Raw genomic sequence first — 24,401 nt, 5'->3', positions numbered from 1 at the left:
TTTGTTTGGGGGAGTAACTACACGAAGCAGTAATATTTTACAAAGCTGTTTCTGCTATTACCTTCTCACTAGCCCCCTTCCCCATCACCTTCTGACTCTATCACGGCAGAAGAAACAGACTCCTTGGCACTCACTTCTGTATTCTTTTTGGTGACTTACTCATCTAGTTATTTATGAAAGACCCACTGAAATTCATTTTCATCATGGAGACAGTGATGGTGGAAACAGATGAGACAGAAAGGAAGTTGCTTTTGTAAAGAGAAGGAAAGACAACGGTGTCTCTGGTACTAAATAGAGCATGATATTGGCAGATGCCTGACACTAAACAAAAATAGCATAATCTCCAAGAAATACTTGATTTGCTGTAAAAATGGCCATATATGTAAGAATCTTTGATCTTCACAATTATTCAACCATAAAGTCTCTTGAACTGCATGTCCAACACATTTCCTTTTTGGACAGAGATGGAAACTTCTCTTTGAAAATGGATAATCACGTATCAAACGTTTAAAGACTAGACTTGCATTAAAAGGAGGAGTAGGAACTAAAAAGACAGACTAATCAGTGATAAAAAGAAATTCAACTCAAAAACCTCGGAAGTTTAGGAATATGAAAGCACTGAATCACAAACAGATGAAATGTTCCTTTTTTTTTGTCAGCACACAGGCTCCTGAAGAGAAACACCACTGGCATTTTTATTTCTAACTAGCTTCCCTTGTACATATGGAAGAAGTGGTCTCACTGGTTTTTTACATTCCTATTGATAGTAAACCCAATACAGCAGTGATGAGCATCATCAAAATCCTTAGGTAACCAATTTCATCATCAAATCTTGTTTAAAACTACACAAAACTCAGTCGGGATGCAACTGCGAACAACCTGTCATAAAGGCTTCTTCCTCGCACCTTCGCCAGAGAGGTTTACAGCTCCTTTTTGCACACCTAGATGCCTCTTCCTCCTGCAGCCAACACTGCAAGGAGAAATCACTTGAAATCTGGCTTGCGTAAAGCACAGCAGGCAGCATAGCAGAAGGGCATTAGTTCCATCCAAAGACGGCGAACAAGCATTACTGGCAGCACACACTTGTTCCCAGGAAGTATGAAAACAGCAGAAAAGGCACAGGAATGAACATTCACCTTTAAATGTAATTGAAAGATACATCTTAGCCTAAGTACCCTGAGTGGAACAAATGTGATTAGTTCATGGCATCTCAGTACAATGGATGCAAAGAGAAGAACTACCAACTGAACGTAACAAATCCTTGCTTTTTCCAACTGAACAGCGCGTGCTGCCCGGTGCACGTTGGCGCTAAGCACCACCAGACCCATGTTGTGGGGGAAGGCAGGTAGAGGGGCCTGGAGACTGCCCCAGGTTCTCTCCCACCATCAGAGGATGAAGGTGAACATTTGGCTTTTTGTATTGCATACCAGCTGATATTTTTAAAATACTCACTGCATATTTTTAATATGTAATAGCTTTTAATAGTAACATATAACTTGCAAAGGCAGGAGTGTGCCTTCTGTGCAGATACGGTGTCTTACCTTAGTTAAGCTCCAAATTTTGAGCTGATGTCTGAAATTCCAGCTCCCTGCTCAGGGCAGGCAGGAAGGGAAAGGGCAGGGTCTCCCCGGCAGAGGAAAGGGACCAATAAGCAAAGACTGGAGCTCCATTTTTTTGCCTCCTGGGACAGCAAGGTTTCCAGTTTCCCCTTTCTGCAAGAGCCTTGGGGATGGCCAAGGGAAACACTGGGTAGCCCTGAGAACGTAAGACCCAAGGAAGCAGGTCCCGAACGGGGCGGCTGGAAATTCGGGGAGGCACGCAACCCAAGGGTGGAGGAGCTGGCCTGCTTCCCACGATTAAAATGAATGAGGTAGAGAGGCTCTAAAACTTATTGTGTGGATTTCAGTTAAATTTTATCAAGTAGATTTAAGAGTTTACTTTAAAACTTGTCTTTTCACTTAAAAAAAAAAAAAAAACTAGAAGATTCCCATACCTTCAGAAGGGAACGCTAAGGTTGCAGAGTAAAATAAAGTATGCAGAGATTTGGAAAGAATTGCTTACATGCTCTTAACTGGATTCCCTTTTGCAGGGAATTGCAGTAGGAACCTGCAGACAGATTTCATACGATCACATACTGTTTCTCAAAAAATGAAATACCGGAATAACACTGTTTCTAGACTACCCTAATAGTTAGCTGCATTAACTTCAATAACATTTCTGGTATTCTGTAAAGTTAAGTATGTGTATATAGGTATGTAGATATGGGGGGAGGATATGTACAAACAGGATGTTACTATGGCAAAATTAGGGATAAGTTTTCCCATTCCCATAATCAGATTCATACTACATGTTAGAAGTAACAGAAAATTAACTTGTGTGCATTTTGAATGCAGGAGCCTTGAAAACAGAAATTGCTGTTTGTTACCTATTTTTTTCGAATCATATGATTGAGTCCTTTTACTAGCACACAAGCTGTTTGTTTTCTTTTTCCAGCAGTAGCTATGAACACAATCTTCTTCTATTTCTGCTCTGGGTAAACACATTTTTACCAGCACTTCCGTATTTCAGTACATAGATGGTATCCTGCAAATAGCACATCCATGAAGCCCTACTCATTGCAATGAGTCAGTTATGTGCAGATCATGGAAATCTGAAACCATACATTTTTCATTCTATATGTACAGTAAAGCTACTGCATCCTGACTAGATCAGATCAGGACCTCAAACCTAAGAACACATACACTGCCTATGCATTTGTGCTACAATTCATATCCAAAATGAGAGCATAAAAAGCCATAAGAGTAAAATACTAATGAACTATAAAATAAGATGTATTTCTCCAGCTTTAAAAAGATTTTTTTCCATAATAGTCTTAATATCTGATGCAGCATTATATTTAAAATTTCAACAATGTTTATCAAATTAAAAACAATCTCACAAGACTCTAGTTTACAGAAATCGTAGGCAGGAATAGCAATATAAATATCTAGAATGCATAGCTGATCTACAAAAAGCTTGCATACTATATTGCACTGCACATGTGCCCACATAAAGTAAGTGGATGGGTCACGTGTAAAGGTACACACATCTCTATGGGGCTGTAATATAAAGATCTATAAAAAAAGGTCTAAAGATAAAAAAGTCTAAGGATTAAACACATTAAACACTGTATGTTTACAAATATATTATTTATTATACCTATAAATCTTAGGTGATTAGAACAACATGATTCTGACACACTGTGGCATGGACAAGCAGCACATATTGTTATAGCATACTATAAACTGACTTTTCTGCATCAATGTGAAAATTGAAAAATTACAGAAAATATATTTTTGTTGTACAGAAACTTTTTGGTTTTCTTCCTGAAAGGAATACCTAGCATCAATATCCTTATAAATTAAAATAAGGAGTTTGTCAACTCACACTTTTCCATTTCTTTTTCTGGGAGTTAGGGGGCACTTTTTTTTTTTAATAAAATATATTTATATTCATTGTCAAGTCTTATTTTGCAGTACAAAAAAGAAATATTTCATTTCTAAGATGCCAAATGCGTTGACTTTTCAATAACGTCTGCTTGTTTTCCTTCCTTTACTGAAGGTGTACCTCACTTTTAATTCATATTCAACTAAATTCTCAAACTAAACTTCTTCATAGTGAATTACTTATTTTAGTTAATATGATGAATTATGCAAAACTACTCACTATGGGAAAATACTCACTATGGGCTCATATGAGAATAAGAAAGAGAAACAAAATCATGACAAGTCAAGGGCTACATCTAGAATTATTAGTTAACATATGGGTCTCATCTGCTCCAAGCTGAGTTTAGGAAGAGTGTAAATAAATTAACATCATCTTTGAAAGCTAAGGGGTAGCAATAATAAAATGTGAAATACTGGAAAAGAGCAACATCCAACTAGAAACTCTAAAGACAAAGATAAACAATTATCCCATAATTTGTACACTAATTACACTATTTAGGACTTACAGTATTATTATGTCTGCTTTAGAAACTCTTTCACAAATGGCAAGGAGTCCCCTTGACAGGGAGTTTTAGATTTCTTGAACGCTTGCTAAAACACAGTTTGCCCCTTTAGTACATTCCTCCAGCGATAGTGACATTCTTCAGAGGAAAAAATATTGTTTCCTTTTGAAAAAAAAAAATTGCTATGTATACAGGAATAAGATCTACAGTTTTTCATGCCAAATATAATCATACTTATCATACCAATCTATTTAGAAAATATAATATTGCTAAACCAGTTGTTATGGTTGATTAATCCAAGCCCTTCTTGTTAAAAACACATGGCACATGCTAGAATAACCAAACACATTCTGGAGGGTATCTGATGAGAAACTCCATTATATTTTGCTCGTTTCTTATTTATACAGAGCAGTAACAGCTGGACCAGAAATAATTACGAAACATAAATAAAACGGAAGACTGAAAGCAGAGAGGAGTTCATTACATGTATGTACAAGTATTTTTATGAGTTTTGAGCAGATTTTAGCCCAAGATACTCCTGGCCCTCACACTGAAAAAAAAAAAGTCAAACAAAAAAAAGATCTTTTTTGAAACATCATCTGTAAATATAACTATGAAGACAGGCATCATCCTCTTGAATTCCTGTAGTGTGCCTGTTTGATTATATTGGGCTACTGCCCATTTCTCAAGGTTTTTGTGATGGCCAGATTGACTCATCCTATATCCTCTATTTGTCTAATTTTGAAGGTCAGTTAAATGAGAGCTGTGCAAATATTCTAATAATGGTAACACTGACCTCAACGTCCTATATGATGAAATGACAGAAATTAAAGGAAAGGCCACAGGAACACAGAGGAGGGGAAATTACAAACTCTGCTGCCTGGCCTGAAACCCACACTTTCAAAGAAGATGGAGAGAGCAACTGGATTGCACAAAGGAGGAAACAGCAAAACATACCATCATCATTTCAAAAATGTAATTACACAGTTGAAAAGCAGAAAGTCAGAGATGAAGCCTTTCAGGGCACCATGTAGCAGCTGTGGCTGGTATCTAAATCCAAGGGATAAGTGAGAGGAAGCACCAGAGACAGGCAGCAGAGACCATACGTAAATAGCTCCCTAACACGCATCCGCGACTGTGCTAAATACCCTGCAGACGCCAGCCTCCCTCACCTGGGATCAGCGCCCCAACGTCAGTGAGGTCCAACTCCACCAGGACGTGCCAATTGTGGCATGCAGGGCCAGGCGGCAGGGGGCACTGGGCCCTGACAGGCTGGTTTCCCCAGGGCACCAGTGCACCCTGCACCGGTGTGGCTCTTCTGTGACCAGATGGGCACACCACGCCACTCTTCCAAAGGTTCTCCGGTGCAAATCCAAATAGCTTCTCCTGCACTGCATACAACATCACACCATCACGGTCCAATTCCAGGTGCTCTGCCAATATTTCCATCTGCACCTTTTGTACCCAGGGAATATGCCTCCTGCTGCCCAGGCAGCTATATGAGCTTTTATGCCTTTGGTAGAGTGGTTCCAACACTTCCGGCTAGGACCCAGTAAAACAACTGGACCAACTTTCAGGGAAGCCCCAGAATTATCATTTATTTCTTTTTTGGAAAGAAACTCACATTTCCTCTTCATGATAAGCACTCAAGACCTCACAAGGAGGACAAATAACATCTTGAGTTGAGTCCTCCCCGGGATCATGTGTCAGGTCACAACCTCAATATTCTTCACCTGTCAAAGAGGAAGAGTTTGCAGTTTAACCCTCTTTGTATAAAAACCTCTCAGCCACCTTCCTAGTGTCCTTCTCTCTGAGACACGTATTTTTTAAAAAAATTGAATTGTGTGGCTTTCCTGGCTTTTTCTGAGACAAGCTTCTCTTTTCTCCTCTGTTCTGCCTTTAAGTGTACTGCCTCCTCATTCGGCCAGCTCCCAGGGAAGCCAGGAGACAACTCCACTGCCTCCCTTCTAAAAAGTGTAAGAAAGGAAACATAGTGTGAAATAGGACAATGGGCCCAATATATATGTTCCCAATATGCTACTGTGTTAGGAAGCACTAAACATTTCACCTTCTCTGCACCCTGAAGCCCACTGGAGTCTGGAGCTTTCCAGGTTCTTGGAAATAAGTCTCTACAGCAAACATTACTGCAACAGGGACTTCTGTTATAAGGAGACAGTCAACAATAGCCTTCTGTCAGAGACAAAGCATTATATGAAAAAAGCAAACAGGAATTTTCAGGAAAAGAAATGTTTTACAAGAAAATGGAACACGTTTGTACAAGATACATGCAAGAAACTGTGCTACAAGAGTCACACGCAGGAGGAATGGAGAATATGGTAGTAGTTTTTCTCAATTAGAAGACTGTGTGAAATCCATTTTTACCAGAGACTGTAGTTTTGCCATTATTTTCTGTGATCCTACTACAACAGCATCATTATATAAAGTAACAAATTTGCATTTACAAGAGATATGGAAGCCTATAGTTGGTCTTTATAGTCATTTCAAGCATAGAATACTTTCACATTATTGCTGCTATAACCACCAAATCTGTGAACTTCATAGTTATCCAACTCAGCATTAATGGACTATCTTTGGATACAGGTCCCTTCACAACAGCCTCTGATTTCCAGTTTACACGTCATATGTAAGCCGAACAACAGTTTAATAACAACTATCAGCTGTTGCTGACCAATTCCCCCTTCATTCGCTTCCAAAAGTATAACAGTCTATTAATGACAAGAACATGGTGCACAAATACAAAATCTGGAGCAACACGTATGAAGGAAAAAATCACTGCATACTCACATTTGGACATAAACCCACTCTCTCCGTTAGGCTTTTTCATTTCCTCAGAGCCCTCGGATTTCAGCTTTCTCTTTCAGCTCTTCTTCTCCCCCTCTACTTGTGCTTATCATAAGAGACTCAGGTACACCTGGTTATTTCCTGCCTGGTTTGCTTCCCTGGGCAAATCTCGGATTTCTGTTTAAAACAAACTCCAATAAACATATGCCCATTGTCTGGTCTGTTAAAGCTTTTCCCCAGGGATCCTGCTGGGGTATGGTGGAAGAATGACCTTCATAAACTCTATATGTATCCATCCCCCTGCCAGGGAATAGTTAACACTATATGAACATGGTGTTCCTTCATGTTGCCTCTGCAAAGAATTAAAGCAAAATCAAACTGTTTCACCACAGACTAATGTACCCTAAAATCAGTCTCGGGACTCAAGAAGCTAGCTGAACTCTGAAGCAACAGCTACACGTTTGCTTCATTGCAGTCCTGAGGTACTTACATCTGCATTAAATCATGCTGTACTTTTGCCTCCTGAAACGGTGTCTCAGTTGTCCATCTGAAACATATAAAAGCCAGCAATTCTGACTACCATAGACTTCAGATATCGTGATCCCAGTGCTATGACGCAGGAACAATAAAATCAACCACTTGCTTTCTTGGTCTGCTGTGATGTCAGAACACCTTATCAAAATCCATTCAAACACACTGTTCTTTGCAAAAAACAGAACTGAAAACCTCCGCCTCCCTAAGCATTTATTTTGTCCACAAAAACAAATTTACTCTTCTTGAGATAACGGTGTGTTTCAGGCTGCCCAGGGGAGAGCTGCCGAGAAGGAGAGAAGCCTTCACACCTCCCTGAAAACGACAAAGGTTTCAGTCTCCTTTAGGAGTCAAAAAGGGAGCGGGGAAATGTTTCCATTAGGTCTGGGGGTGAAGAGCAGTGCCAGAGTTCAAGCAAGGAACGACCCACAGGGTTAGGCAGTGGTCCTGGGAACAATCTGCACCAAGTGGAGAATGACAGTAGTACTTTTTTGCTATTTCCTGAAGCACAAATACAAAGGAAACTGAAATGTAAAATAAATGGACGTGTTCTTTTCAAAGCGAGGTCCCGTGTTACTTTTGCGTTTTGCCAGTGTATTACTCTGATTCCCATTTTTTAAAAAAGTGATTATTGGATACTGTAGAGCTGCATAATCTGGAAGCGCTAACAGAAGCTCCAGTAATTCAAGTTACTTGGCTTTGCCCGGTCTGATTTTCATTTGTAAGCTAACGGTCCTTTTTGCATATATGCTTCTCACCGAGCTGTAAAGTTCACCCAGCCCTTTTTGGCTGAAGACTCCTGCCAGGCTCACGCTCCTGTATGCCAGATTCAGCCATCTGCTAGCGCAAAGCCAACCTAGCCCATGTGGGAAATGAGGTGCTCTCAAGCCGGGTTAAACAGGACGGGAACTGAGCTGGTTACCAGAGAACCCCCTTTCGCCAGCCTCGACAGTGCTCTTCGTTGCCAAACCCCAAGCCGCTGAACAAAGCTACTCACAGGAGGGAAAAGACACCAATCACTGTAACTGTGTTAAAAACAAATGTAAAATGTAACATTTAAGAAAAAAATCTTACTACATTTACAGAATTCCACTACACTCACTGGCGAACCTCCCACTGCTTTCAGCAGGGTGCCGCGATTTTACCCTTGATATCTTAAGCAAAAAGCAAAAAACAAATAAACCAAACAAATAACATGAAAAAAAACGCCAACAGCTCGAGAGGCCCTTTGGGGATCTTCACGGTAGGGCCTAGCAAATGACAACATACCATTCCAATGTCTTCATTAGGACCAACTGCAGTCCCTCACTTTTCTTCTTCAGCCACGTAAACGCTATAAGGACGTCTTCAGAGTTAGGAAATCATCTCCTTTCCCCAAGGATCCTGTGGACATCTGTTTAAAAACTGTGACATTTCCTGGGAATCTTCACGTGTACAGAGGAGAGGCTTCTGAATGGGCTGCATGTATTACATGTAGTCTTAGCAAGTGGACTCCCGCTCTAAAGACAGCAGCAGAAGAACAAGTTTCTGGAGATTTTTCCTGACTTGAAGTCTAGACAGGAAGCATGAAAGAAAAGGAGCTGGTTCATAGCGTTTGGGTTTTTTTTTTTTCCTTTTCAATTAAAAGGATGTTCCATATGATAGAAAATACAGTTGAAGTGACTCAGGCACATTCATTTTTGTTGTTTTCTTTTTCTTCTTCCATGACACAATAAAAGCTATTAATACATTTGAATTTTCTAAATCCTAACTATTCCTGGGACATGACACAGTAGATTTTCTAGCTAAATGATATGTTAAACTGGAATTAGGATCATGTTAAAATACTGATGAAGATTAGATACTTACTATTAGTAATGTAAAGATAGAAACATAACTGGCATATTTTAATGACTTCTGAAACAAGTACTATTACCCATAGAAAAATTCAAATCTAAGCTTAAACTGAAAAGAATAAAAAAAAAATCCTACAAAAACTTACAGGAAAAATACCAAACGTCTCGTGGCAATACTGTATGTAACTATGCATTTAGAACTCCTAAGGACTCAAACAGTTCATGCAGCCCCAGGTGGCACTAGAGTAGATACGTAAAGACATTGTATATGCTTGGGTTCCTTACTTCCGCCATTCATGGGCAAAAAAAATATTTTAAATCAAGTTAGCTTCACTGAGATACCTGCTAATTCCAGACTAATGTTTGTAGCTCATTTGGAGCTAACATAGTCTAGTGGGGAGCCTGGGCTACCACAGTGTACACCCAATTCAGATATTAGGGTTATGTTGACGGCAAAGGCAAAGATACGTGTTAAGCAGTCAACAGTAAGAATCTCTGCATCTGAGAACTGGCATTTATATCGGGATCTAATCTCCTCATCAGCATTTTCATCTGGATTTCATTACTGTATGTTCATCTTTCTTTCCTCTTAGCTATGAGATCTCTGGGAAGGTTTCCATGTCTGATAAAATGTTCCTCCTTAAAAAAAAAAAAGAAATATCAATAGAAAGAAAAATTACAATGAAGGGAAATGGAGATTATAAAAACTATAATGCAGCTTCCGCTACTTCTGACCATGGGGTTGGAACTGTCGGTTCTTAGATTTGATGACAACCTCAATTTTTTTTTTAATATAAAAAAGAAATTTTTCATTATTAAACTGTTCAGTGAGGTCAGCGACAGCAATGCCATTTCCACTACTTGAGTCATTAATAACTAGTAAGAAGTTAAAAAGGACATTTAAAAAAAAACTACTTCGTATACCAGTGTTTCAGGGGCAAGGGGTGCTAGATCATGGTTTGAAAAACAGAAGCAATAGACAAAATTCAACTTGTTGGATTCACCTATTGCAACTGAATTGCAGTCTGCAAGGTGTAAATATGGAACCAGAGTCAAGTATCACAAGCCAAAGGGTGAGAGCAGAACATCCCAGGGATGCTAATGGGACCTTGGGAAACTCCATGGAAGTCCTGACTAACCTAAAAATTTACCACCTTATATATGTACTTCTGCAGGCATAGCAGAATAATCTCCATGCACTTGATTTGACCTTCACTAATATCTTTGACAGTACATCTTCTCTTTACCAACTGATTTACTCCCATTATAAAAAAAATCCATTGCAAATAACATGCATACCTGTAACCTGAGAGGCCATCCGAAATGTGGAGGGCAAGGGCAGCTCCATGCTGGATATAGCTGGCTTGGAAGGATTTACCACAGCACTAGCCCACAAAGGGCACTTTGCTGACCACACACTAAAACCCACTTTAGTTCTACTTGCAAAATAGGTGAGAGCTGAAGTTCTGCAGTAATCCTAGAAACTAGTGTCTTTTGAGGCATCGTTACTATGCAGATACTTTACTAAGAAATGGAAAAATATGTTGTTTACTAAAGCTTTATTTCAAGGACACTTTTTATAGTCATGTCTTATTATCTAATTAGTAATCTCATTGAAGTTACTGTACTGAATCGAGTGCGAGTTACAAGAGGAGCAGCTGCACCACACATCAGTGAAACTGGAAGCTAAGAAAACTTGTATCTCAGAAGCAACTACTTTTTTTTTAAATCTTTTTTTGATTGGCAGCAAAAGTTTATATTTCTTATTTAATAGTACCAGAAGATACAGGATCAACACTGGAATACCGAGATGAAGAAAAAATCTGAAGTTACAAAAACTAGTTTGCTCTTTGTTTGAGGTATTTTAAAATAGTCAGCAATATTGGTTTCTATGACCTTAAATATATTTTCAGCATTTACACACACACATAAAAATCCTCAAGAATCAGAAGTTCAGTGCTGTTATTTTGGGAGCTCAAAAAATACTTCTGAAGACTTGCTGCTTAGAAAAGTTTTCATATTAAGTCTTTTGCTCTGAAAATTTTCTTCAGCTAATAGGCATTTTATACTGCATATAGGCATTTATTATTATGCTTATGCTTTACATAATTTGATTTATACGTAGGTGAAAATTTCATAAAGAAATATTACTAAAAACTATGTGAAAAACTATTCCATTACAAAAATTCACCTGAACACAACAAAGGAAATCTTACTGGAAGAAAGTCATTACAGTGCAGATGACCCATGTATAAGGAGCTAAGGCAAAATTAAAGATACCACTGCTTGTTTCCTTGTTTGAAAGAAAGGTATGTTTCAAGTCCTTCAGTAAAAGAGGATGAAGCAGATACTAACATCATTCCAGGAAAATGAACTCTTGAGCAAAGCTTATGACGCAGAAACTCTGAGACCAAAGGAAAAGGACGATTTTTAGGATGGAACTGTCTTGATTTTGAGGCTAATTTGCAAGCAGATCACAAGGCATGCCACGAGGCTTCCTAAAGGTATTTCACATCAAGACAGAGTGTCAATTAGCAAATGTGCCTAACTAGCACGTGGCAAAAGTCATGCCTGCAACTTTCCTGATGTGTCCTGTCACATGTAGTAAGTGCCAAGCGTGGCCTCGCAGCACGCAGCCCAGTGCGAAGGGCTCCCCCCCGCTCCAGGACCCTCTTTTGATCCCAGTCTCAAAATTTGGTGATGAGTGCAAGCATGGTTAATACCCAGGTCCTGCAGCTGGCAGAACGAGGCACTGGGATTTACTCTGCAAGGGTGCCTGGCACCCAAAGTGTCTGTCCTCCTTTCTGGCCAAAGCATGGCCAGAATATACAAGCTTTGGTCCTTGGTGCAGAGAGCAGGCATGGATGGGACTGGTGCTGTGACTCTGCTGGAGGGGAGAATACGCTTTCTGATCTGTTTTGCTGTTTCCATTATCTGTGTTTTTTTTTTTTTTTCTCTTGTTGCTGCTGCAACTGCTGTCTAAGAAGACATAAAATTTCCTTAGAGAATATTCTGCTATGTGGTTTAGTCAAAACAGATTCAGCGCTGTAGTTATTCAGTTTAATTGGATATAGCTGTTTAAGGAGATCACTGCTGGGCCACATATATGTTGAAATATACATAATTTGTGATAAATATCCAGTTAAACAGGAGAAAATAAAAAGACAAAAAAAAGGAATAAGAAAAATATATCTAAAGAGATAAGTTTTTTCACTTTGATCTCATTGTTTCTGCTGCTTGAAAGGCTTTTTGGTCCTTGTCGTTGCTTTGCCTACAAACTGAGCTCACAGTGCAAATGAAACACTGAGCACCTCATCCCATGCATATGCTTCAGAGAGGCTCTTCTGGAGGACCCGCTCCTGCTTGCTATTCCTGCTGCTGCAGAGCCCAGCAGCTTCCACCAGAGCAGGTGGTTCATGCTGTTCGAGCTTACGCAAAGATCAAGGGTTTGAGAGACTGAGAGCCTACTGAGTTTTTCCAGATTCGCTGGGGTAACTCCAGCTAAGTTGAGGGATGAGAATTTGATCCTTTCTCTTTAAAGAGATTAGTTTTATGAGGCAGTTATGCAATTCAGAAAAATGAGAGCTATGGACCCACATTCTTCTTCTCTATTTTACTGTATTTAGGCAGCCTGTCATAATGCTGTTTTATGTGATAAACAACTGAAAAGTTCTAGTCCACCAAATGTATTTATAATGGAAGGGCATGGGCAGTTTCTACTTCCATATATGATTCAGTGTTTTCAAACACTGCGACACCAGTGCAAAAAGTCAGCTTGCTTTTAGAAACACATCAGCAATTTAAATTAAGTAATTATAATGTTCTGTACTGCACAAATTCCATCAGTCTCAAAATTTAAGGAAGACTTCATAACTGTTTGTGTGCCTGGCAGATTCCTATAATTATCTTCTCTTAAACAGGCTTTCTCCACATATCTCTTTGCATGATAGAGTCAGGACATTTAATTTCTGTCATTCTAACAATATTCCAAGTTTTTTTTAATATATATTCTTTTCAACAGTGGATGATATATGTGTGCTGTATATTACTGCCATCTTCCTCAGCTTTAGAGAAGACTGCTACAAATTCATACAGTCATCTTCTTAAAAATATAGTTTCATTCACTAATCTCCATGAAACTCTTCAAATGAAGAGCAAGAAGCTGTACTGGGTTCCAAAATTAGAGCTACCCTCTGACTGTCTTTTCGTTCCAGGAGGATTTTTTCCCCTTTGCTTGCAACAGGTAACCCCCCCCCCCCCTTCTGAAAATGGATCAGATTTTTGGTGAACCCCATGGCACTGACTCCTTACTGAAGTTCTGCCAGGAGGGACCTGATCGTAACAAAGCAAGGACTTAAAAATAAAAAAATGAAAATGGAAACAATGAAGCTTTATGCACTGGAACAAATTATTAACTGTAGGTAACCAAAGCTGTAAGCATAGTAACCGGAGACAAGATAGAGATTATTACTAACCATCTGATCTAATGTCTTGCCCTAAATCTGAGGCTAATCAAAAAAACCTTCCTCTCACACCCACTCACTCCAACAACAAATGCAGCCAAGTGAAATAAATTTTCCTCCTCTGTTAATCTGTGATGTCCAGAGTTTGCTGCATTCAGTTAAGAATATTCCAATAAGAATAGCATAAATCCTTTCCTAGTTGCCATTTTATCGGTAATTACATGGCTTGAGAGTTATTTTGCTGGGATTTACCGCCCAGGAAGCTATTATTAGAGAAACAGAAAGAGAAGAAAGAAGAAAAGAGATCAACGCATTAAAAATGGAACATAGACAGTTACTTTGGAGTAAATGTATGTACTTTGGCCGTTCCCTGATAAAACATAATTTTGGAATGGGTTGAACGCTTAGCTTTAAATTCTCAAACCCAGTCCATGCAGGTGCTAACTTGCCTCCTCTGTGCTCCTGCTCTCCCCAGCCCTACTGGCGGATCCATTACTGCTGCCATCCACCATCATGGTGAGGGCCCAGCTACTGCAAATAGCCTGAAAAAAACTTTCAGCTGTCATATTAACCTCACTCTGTGTCAGGAGGGGGAAGAGAGCTCTGTAAATGCAGAAAATGCACCATCTTCCTTAATGCTTTCTCCTTGACTGGGGAAGGGATCGCTGGCTGCATGGACACCACTGGCCAGGCTCAGACCCTCAAACAGCCCGACAGTCCCGGACTGCAAACTCCTGACAGCTTATGGCTGCCAGTGGTGAGGGACGGCTCACAGCCCACCCCCACTAGCCCCCTCCTGGCCCCTCAGCTGCATCGCCCTGCCAGGCGCAATGCCAGTCGGCGCCTCTGTGGCCCACCAGCCTAGGCCGCCTTTTGAGGGTTCGACACCAAAGAGTGGCTCTTGGGGCTGTGCTCTACTCCTGTAGGCACAAAGCTATGCCACTATGTCCCTCCTGGAGGCCACAGAGATTAGTGGCACAGTGAATGCCCACCTCCCAGCAGCTCAAGGCTCTTAGACCCACAGCTCAGGTCTCCCTTGGGTTCCCTGTGGCCATCTGCGGGCCAGAGATATTTTGGCTGGTCTTTCAAGCTTACTGAGGAACATTTCTTTGCAGCGTACTGCAGATGCCACCACCACAGCAGTGCCCCAGCAGGCGGTACCAAGGGCAGGTACCACAGCAGGAGGTGGCACGCGGACAGTTAGATCCCTGCACATCTTGCTGAGATTGTGCTGCAGGACTGAGACCAGTGCCAAAAACTGCCACCTGTGAGCCCCTCTCAGATTTTGTCTAGTTACCCAGCTCCAGACAGGACACTAGGCATAACCTAGTAGCTCACCAAGCTAACAGTGTCGTCGTATCTGATTATCTGCCTCTGCCTCCTTATCTGGCCCCTTCTGAGCATAGATTTACTCTCTCTGATAATAAACACTATGGGCATAAATACATACTTAAGCCCAAGGCAGTGGTATCAATCAATATCGGGAAGCTTGTATCAGCCAAACTTGCCATGGTTTCCTTACCAGTACTCTCAAATCCTGCTCTGCAACTGTCTAGTCACTAAGAGCCTTCTCCTCTCAAAACCAGTCCCCAACATCTCCCCTCTTGAGAAGATGGCTTTGTGGCCATAATAGTTCCATTAATCTTAACAAAGATCTCGGATTTTTTTGTCAGAGCTTCCACAAACTTTCTTTTGGCTCAGACAAAATTCCTTTGATTATTCTCCCTTTCCAGAACTTTGTGTAATGTATTTAATGCTTAAAGCAATCTTCTTGACGCGTTCCACCCATTTTGGATAATACAGGTGCTTATTTAACAAATGTGGATTAGCACAACAATATACTACAGAGAGGAACTCCTGGAGGTGTGTAATACATTACTAAAGTTAATCATCTACCACCTAGCACAAGTAGATTTCTTACGGTATTAAACTGCCTTCACTAACATAAAATACAGGGCTGGAATGCAGCAAATGCACCAAAGCACCACAAAAGAACAATTTCATATCCGTAAATACATATTTTCCATCCCAAATGAAACAAAATTCCTTCCCTCATAGAAACAGATGTTAAGGTAAAGCTGTCTTTTTTTCTGGACTGATTCTTTTTGTCAATGTAAACATCTGATACACAGTGATTTAATTTTTAACTGGTCATTGCCAGTCAAGGTGGTAATGGAATAAAAAATGAAATCTTCGTAAGACGATGACTCTTAATCACAGCAGAGAGAAAGGAGTTATTTGTGCTACTTCTGCAGAAGCACTGACAAAAGTATGAAGAAAATAAAATGAGGTAGACTGGCAGATGGTTCAATTATATGGCACTGCTAAAAGCTAAAATGCGATGGTTTAAAATATAACATTGCTCAGTACTCTACTTTGGGCCAAAGTGATAAAGCAGGGCAATTTTTTTTTAACTGTTAGTGTACTACTTTTATTGTACTTTTACTTTCAAATTCCTAATCAACACCATTCATGATGAAATAGGAACACAGTAGTCAAGAAGCATGCCTGAACTAATAAGAAAAAACATATCACTTTTCCATTTCTCACTTGCAATAAAGCAAGATGATCTATTAAGATAATCGGTATTTTCTGTTAGACACCTAAATTCTGTTAATGGCAGCTGAAAATATCCGTCAAGCACAGGAGTGCAGCATACAATCTGCTTAGCTGGCATGAAATATCAACAGTTTCCAGCCAAGCAGACACAAAGACAGACGATTTTATTGCTAACTCTCAGGGATGCAGTATTGCCTGTCTAAGCCTGCACACTAAGTAGTTCAGAGAAGTGTGAACCCCATATATTTTAAGAGATATACTCTGAAATCTGCTAGCGATAATCTACATTTCAATATGAGCTCTTTCACTACTGATTAAATCATGAAAAAGACCATGAAAATATACCCAAGAAAAGTCTTAGGCTGTGGTTGCGTACTCCACGATACAAACTCTGCACGCTGCTAGATAGTCCAGAAGAGAAATTTGATCCAGATGAGGAACACACACACAACCGCACTTTTGTTAAATAAGCCAAATCTTTATGCTTTTCTGCTGGCTGCAGAAGGCCAGGCAATACCTGCCTCGCAAAAAAATGCGTTGGCACAAAATGAGCCCACAGAATTTGAATGAGCAGAACAACTCTGCACTGGAAGAGTGCTTTGTTCCATGCGGCCACAGCATTTCTGGTCTGCCATCAGGACCCAGAAGTTGGACGGATTTCATCAGCACACGGCAGCCCCCAGAGGTGTCTCAAATGGGTGGGTCTTGCAAAGGTAATGCTGTTTTCTTCTAGGCTGACATCCCAATGTGCAGGGCAAACTAAATTACAGCTTTCTATAGTATATTGTTGAGTGGAAAACAGGTTGTTTTCGCTGATTCTGTTAAATAGACTGATGTTAAGAGTGTCCCTGATTAAACAGCAATTAGTGTGCCTTTACTACACACAAAGTGAATCTTGCAATAGCTACACATGTAAAAAGGGAAAACCTGTTAACCAAGGAGTGGTCTTGTCCTAGGAAAAGCTATTAAGGAATTCAACATAGTGTCTGTATTTCCTATAACTAGTCCAAACTGTACTGGATAAATACCTCTCGAGATTTGAACTCGGTTAGAAAACACATGCAAATTCTTGTTTCAGAAATATGGATAATTAAGAAAACGAAATTTGAAGAACAAGTGGGAGGAAAGGGGAGGACCTGTCACAACCATTCTCCCTTCTTGTGTGCTTACTCTCACTTCTTTGAGAAGCAAAACACTTTCCTTCCTTTGGAAATTGTTTTTCTTTTTCCTACAAAGCCAATTGTTCTAGTCTAATCTCTCTTTTCAACAAAAGTCAGAGTGGGGAAGAGAGTTCTTCAGCACATCACTGTCAACATGTTACTAAATCTCCAAATGGCATGTTATTAAAGGACATTTCAAGTAGGAATTACTGTTCATTATGGGCAGCCTAAGAAAAGCAGCTATCAGATAGTTGCTGGTGTTCAATTCTCTTTTGTCACACTCTGTGTATCAACACTAACAAAGCTAAAAATAGCAACACAACTTTGGAGGAGGATATTCTGAAATGTAAACAGTTTATAAATGAAGGTTTTCTTGCATTAGCTACGTATCTTCAGCACAGCCACTTAAGTATGGTACAAAACAAATTTTCCATGAAAATAAGAGAGAACCTTCCATATTTTCTCAGCCTGCCAGAAACAGAGAAAGGACTGAAAAAGCATTTTATATTTCCCGCCCGTGTTTAAAATGTCATTGGACTGAACTCTGGAAAACATGCAGGAACATAACGTCCCCTCTTTGACTAAATGTATATTTTCTAGGATTCAAGTGGAATTAAGACAGGACTAAATGCTTCTGAATGCCTTTTTAACTTACAAGCAATGCATTACAAATTACTAAAAAATTATTCCTCCACTGCTTAAAAAAAAAAAAAAGCTTATAATAATATTTGGAGTGCAGAGAACAGATCTACAGATTTTTATTTGTGATATGCTCAATTCAAACCGCAAATCCAAAGACTGCATCCCACCTTGCCCAGTTGATTAGGGCATATACATTTTTTAAGATGCCATCAGAAGAGTTCAGCAAGTCACTGCATGTGGTAAAACAGAAAAACATATGGTTTGCGGTTCTTCCCTATGCCCTATTTGACACTTGTGGATTTAATAAAGGCTAGCTGGATTAGGTTAAATTATGGTGTAAAACCAAGCAGATATACTTGCGCATGTGCATGCGGGTCCCTACACACATGCATGCCCAGGAGAAGTTTGCATATGTTGGCATGCATTATACGTGTACACGCTCTTCTCTCACTTCTGACATTAAGGGAATGGTCCGAGACAAAAGATGGCATTCATTGAACCCTAAAGAGAAACAAGGCTGAGCAAAAGCAAGGATAATGAAGAAAAAAGGAGGGAGATTGGAACACAGAATAAAGGGAGGAAATGAAACTCACGGTACAAATAGCAGGAGGATAAAGCTGTGGCTAATGTACAGGACAGAGAGTCCTTGCCAAGCACCATGTGTAACTGCAGTCACATCTTCTCTTATTATTTCAGTTAACTCATCCGCCAAGTGAGGGAAATACTGAGCTAGTGCAGGTAGGAGAGAATGCATTAAGTCCCAAGAACGCTGGTGTTAACTTGCAATTACTACTAAATAGACTAATGGTGTTTTAACCTTTTTGGTTCAAAAGCCAAATCTGTTGTTTTGAACAGGACAGAGTTATAGTGAATACCTGCCAGCAAGTCTTCTGCTCTATTTCAGTCTGCACCTGGGAATCATCCAGCAAGGTCCAGCTGTCCCTTGCTTCTTTCTCCCAGAGCCCGGGAGCTCAGCCACGGAGAGAAGCAGGGGGATGACCACCTCTGGCTATCACAAGACAGGCGTGATAGGGTGATAGCATTCAGCAGGAACATGCAAAAGCAGTCCTCAGGTCTGTTTAACCCCAGCTGCAGCTAGGGATCTCGAGGCTCTCGCTAGCTGCTCAGCCTTAGCACCTCCTTTTCGTCTCCTGCCACGAGCGACTAAGGGTGGCGAGCAAGCGATGCCATCATCTGCAAAAGGCTTTCATGGGTATCCATAGCTCCATCCCGTTCTTTTGGCCTTTTCCAAAAAAGTCAGAGCTTGGAGAGGCCAAGGCCCCTCTTATCCCTTGCTGCCTCCTGGCACAGCAGGGGAGCAGCTGGGCAGAGGCTGCTCCATCTCTGGCTCACGCCACGGCCACCGCAGTGGGCCGGGCAGCAGCCCCACCGGCAGTGCCCATGAGCTGCTTTATACACTCTGATAAAGGACTGTCTGGATACAGGTCAGCGACTGCATTTTCAGACCCAATGAAATACAATTTTTCTTCCTAAACAAAACTTTCCCAGGATGCCAAAAGTGACCAGTGAACCCTAAGTAAAGGAAGCCTCGGTCAACCTCAAAACATCTGCTCGCTTTTGTTGCCTTCCCCAAAATAGCTGTTGCTCCGGAAACTACTTCAGACTTCTTCAGAGCAGCTAGCAGATCTGAAAGCTGTCTTTTACGTTTCCACAGTATCTCTCTGCTGACTTAGCCAGCAACCTCGTCTCCTAATTTGGTAGCAATCCTCTGGCTTCTCATGCTGTGGGGTGTGTGTTTGCTTACAACCCAGGCAAACCACTGCCAGGCAGAGTCATCTCAACACAGCAAGGGGCAACGCAGGCATATTTCTACAACGATGAAACCTGCACCCCAGATGTCTCATACACGTGCACGGTAAAGGAGTAAGCGAGCATGAAAAGAAAATGAGTGGTTAAGTATGGCCCAGGCCACAGACAAGACACTTAAGAAAAATGCAGCATTTGATATCTAGCTTTGCCTCACGATGGGACGAAATTTAGTTCTTATTTTTAACGTTTTTTGGAACACAAACCTCCTCCTCCCTCTCTCAAATTCACCTCTTGGTTCAGCAAAGTCTTCGACTCAGCTCTGGCTCCTTGTCTCCCAGGCACATGCGCTAGCCACCAGCCTGTAAGGTTAACACCTCACCCAGCCTAGTAAAATGGTTTAGTACAAAAGGCCCAAATTTATAGCCAGGTGGTTGTGGCACTGAATCCGGTAGAGCAAGTACCTGAGCTGACTCCTTCACACCCTGGCAAAAGGAAGAGATATGCATTACTAGTTATTCACGGGTTTTTTAACTTCTATATCTGTATCTGCTGGCCAAAAATTCTACCGTAGACCCAAGAAGGATCCTTACTAAAGTTTCATTAAAAGAAATCTACTTTGTAGAAAGTTTTTGCTTGGATGAATTAGAATTTTCTGATAGAAAATAGAATGTAAAAAATTTGCAACCAGCTCTACAAAAGGTACTCCTTTTGCATTCGTACACTCAGCAAGTGTGCGCCAACTTCAGGGTGAGAGTAAGTTTTAGTATGCAGAAGGGAATTCTCCCTATTCCAGCTGCAAGGATCCTCTCTGAAGATTGAGAAGTAATTGAAAAGAGTCCTGTTTCCTCTGTGGGATGGAAGTATAAAAATTCCAAATAATCCAAGGTGAGTCAAAGAGAAAAGACATCCAGGCAGGATAAAAAATTCCAGCTGTATGCTGACCACATTAGAAATCAAGACCAGCTCCTGAGCTGCCAAAACAAAGAGCTGTTCAAAGAGCTGTGCCAGGCATCCAGATGCTGCTGCTGGCATTAGAAGAAGATCTTCCACAGTCTGAGAGCAGCTGGGTTCCAGGGGCAACATCCAAAGCCCGAACGTGGAGAGAAATGGCAGCTCACCCCCCAACCGGCATCCTTCCTTCTAAATAGACACAGGCAAATTAGTTGCTAATCACTGAAATTCATTTGGAAATTGAAAACCTTTATATGAAACAAAAAGTTTGCTACAATACAGAGTATATGGGCCTAAGACCTTGAGATGAGTAGGACCGGCACCTGCAAAAAACTCACTGCTCATGTAACCAGGGCAATTGAAATCAATTCAGTAGGATACCTGAATGAGAAAGGATGACTGAATAAGAAGCATGGAGACAAAATCCTCTCTTAAGCCCTTCTTTATTTCTGCACAGTGTCCTGTTTTTAAGCGTCCCCTTCTTCTTCAATTACTGTAGCAATCAGGGCTCCCCAGTAGTAGCTTAAAATATTCTGAATCTCTGCACCTACCCCTCCCTTCACTCCAAGCACCTGCTCACTTTCATCTGCTGCTGACACCCTCCATCTGCCACAGGACAAGGTAGTTTGGGCACTGCACCAAAAAAGTGCCTTGAACTGAATAGCTACTACATATCAAGAAGTTGCAGGCAACATGTAATGCTCCCCTTATTAACTGTGCCTCAAAATTGTTCTCCAGGCATTCTGGGCAGGTTTGTTGTCCAGAAAACATAAGGTGTATTCACTCCCTCCATTTCAGGCTAGTTTAAACAATATAAACATATCACAAAAGGTAGAAGCAAAGTCACATAGAGTCAATGGAGACGCCAGAGAGTAATTCAGAGAATCTGAGTTAGGTGTCTACAGCTGGACAGGCTTCAGCTAGCCAGATTCCAGTTACTGTTGTGAAGTGTGGTAGAAAAAACTGTAAGGTTGACAAGCAGATGTTTGCAATTAGCTCTGACACTATATTCAAGTTCTGTTACATAAAAAGGAATTAAGACGAAGCAGAAATGGAAGTCCGAGATGAAAAAGTTATAGAGGGAAAATTCCACGGATGGCTGGAGTTAGAGCACAGCTCAGACTATTAGTCCGTTACTAATAAAATCAGTAAAGCCAGTTTTCAGAAGAGAGTTATATTTGGTCTTAATATAGGACACGCATTGTTTTAGTAACAAGATCATTGTTTCTCCTTCTTACATTTGAAAGGGATACAACAGATATATTGCTCTTAGAAAAGTCCGTAATGCTACTAAGATGGAAAAGAAGAAAAGAATATGACCATTTCCTCAGTTGCTCTGTCCTCTCCCTCAGCAGTGTCTCTCTAAAACCAACAGCCTGATAGCTTTCACATGAGAACAACCACAAGAGGGGGAAGCCAAAGGCTGAACCCAGCCCAGCTCCTGGTCTCCCATAAGGGATGCCTAGAGGCGAGCGCAAGCACACAGCATGCGCAGCCCGCATGTCTGTCCCACTGCTGTGTACAACAGGGATCACTTGGGCTACGTCCACAGGAGCAAGCAGCACCGCACAAGAGGAACAGACGTGTGGAGCAAAAGAGGTGGAGCTGCGGACCTGAGTTTACGTGCACATGTTGGGGGGGTGTACTTGGGATTAGATCTGGTTCAGACTGAATGCCTGTTTGTGCTTTGAGCAGATTAGGTGTGCTTCTGAATCGCATCTTCTGGGTTTGTTTCATCTAAAAGGAACCCAGTTTGTGCGCTCTGAGATTGCCACACGGGACAAACCAAAGTAGAGGAAGCGGGGATCGATTCCTTCTAAAGCTCACTCCTGATCCAAATTCAAATGCAAAGATAAATGAACTCTTTGTTCCTCTGTCTTGAACTTCTTCAGTTCAGCTATATCCTTTCTGAAAAAGGGTACCAGAACCATAAACAGTATTCAACACAGGAAAGCCTGCCAAATTATACAGTAGCAGAGCTACGTTTCTGTTTTGCTCTTTATTCCTTCTAATTCCCAAAATTCTATTGGCATTTTTGACAGCTACTGAACTATATTTTTACAAAACTACCTGTTACAACCCCATGGTCGTATTCCCAAGGAGTAACAGATTACTTAGACTCATTATCAGCAATATACAATTACAGTTGGTTTTTCTGTGCCCAGCTTTTTCTTTTTTCTTTTAAGGATGAGGTCACAATTATATCCCATCCCAAAGAGCAAAGCTGAGGGCTTCATCTTCTACTAATCCCTCCATCAAGATTTCTTTCAACATTCCAGATCACCACTGAGCTTCAAATAAGTGACTTTTAAAATACGTGTCTCAGAGGAAGATGAAGTTCTCCTCCATTTCACAAAATAAAAAAATTACAGTTGAAGGTGCTGGTCAAACCAGTCTCAGTGTTGTGAGAAGTGGTAAGGATAACTGCTCTCTTAGTATCATGCTTTTCACAAAATTACGTCTGATTGCTGACATCGCTCCAGAACTGAAAGGTAGCCCTTTATGCCACAGGAAAAGAGAAGTCTTCCAAGCTCAAATTGAATGAAGCTAAACAACCTCGTCTTTAAAATAGCAGTCCCTCAAGACAGATGCAGTACGTACAGTGTTTTCACAGCTCCCTGGGAACCCTGGAGTCAGACACCGAGGAACCTTGGTGATCCAGGTTGAACGATGTGAAAGAGTCCCAACTAGAGCTGACAAAAACCATGTGTTCTGCCCCATCAAAACTTTGTGGGTTTTGCTTGCTTGTTCTAAGTGTTTTTCTTTGGCTTCTTGACCAAACCGGACCCACACAAAAGACATTATAAATCATCCCTGAACCAGAAATGTTGTTCTCTCAAAAATATATATACTCTTTAGTTCCTCTTGTGTCTGCTCAGCAAAATAAACACTGCTGCTATAGATGCAGTGACAGTATACCTAATCAGGTTGCGTTAAGGGTGAAAAGACAGAGGTGAGGAATGAAAAGACAGATGAGAAAGAGCCAGAAAACCCTAATTTCAAGGGAGACCAACTTAGAGGATCTCTTGCCTCCAGCCTGAGGATGCTGGAGCTGATGGCTTCAAAACAGACAAACTGTACCAGAGATGGAGGTGTGTGCACTCCTCAGAGGAGTCTGTCAGCAATCTGAACTAGTCAAGCATCTCTCAGAAACTGCCTTCCTTAGGTAAGAATTCATCACACCTAAATTGCTTAAAACCGGTCAACCCAACAAAATTTTCTAATAAACTAATGTTTTTATTTCAGATTTGCTCTAGTCACAACAAGAGTTCAATATTCTTTAGAGTACTCTTCTGCTAGTATTCTGTGATATATGTGGCTTATGCATGATAGAGAAACATCTTAAAATAGTCTTTCCTTCATTTATGATGTCTTGAACAACACATTTGTGGCCTTTGCCCAGAAATAACAGAGCTATGCCAAGCTAATGCTGATAAAGCTTTTCACTATACCATCCCATATATTCTTCTCCATTTGACATTATACACACAGGAAAAAAAAAAACCATAGACAGATACATTAAAATGTACTAAATTAAGGAAACACAAGGAAACAGGAAATAGGTTTTCTGCAACTTTAAATAATGGAAACAAAACATGGTAACATCAGAGCAAAGTCCAGAGCAGGAAGATGGTCAATTCAGCATGAAATTAAACAAATATGCAAGGAATGATGTCTATAAGAAGGTCCGGATTTCATC

General features: G+C 40.7%; 1 protein-coding gene across 2 annotated transcripts in view; it reads right to left on the bottom strand.

Moving 5' to 3' along the window:
• ARHGAP6 (Rho GTPase activating protein 6) overlaps positions 1-24,401 on the bottom strand; it is a 348,894-nt gene that overhangs the window by 279,578 nt on the left and 44,915 nt on the right. Inside the window, exon 3 of one of the 2 annotated variants that reach the window (XM_068920694.1) lies at positions 8,591-8,873. The exons of the other annotated variant lie outside the window; for it this stretch is intronic. Coding sequence (XP_068776795.1) covers positions 8,591-8,593 — 3 coding nt within the window. The 5' untranslated portion in view covers positions 8,594-8,873. The remainder of the gene's footprint in view (positions 1-8,590; positions 8,874-24,401) is intronic. 2 annotated transcript variants of the gene reach the window in all.

This window comes from Struthio camelus, chromosome 1 (assembly GCF_040807025.1).
Source record: "Struthio camelus isolate bStrCam1 chromosome 1, bStrCam1.hap1, whole genome shotgun sequence".
NCBI classification, from domain to species: domain Eukaryota; kingdom Metazoa; phylum Chordata; class Aves; order Struthioniformes; family Struthionidae; genus Struthio; species Struthio camelus.
This window is presented reverse-complemented; position numbering and strand designations above follow the sequence as displayed.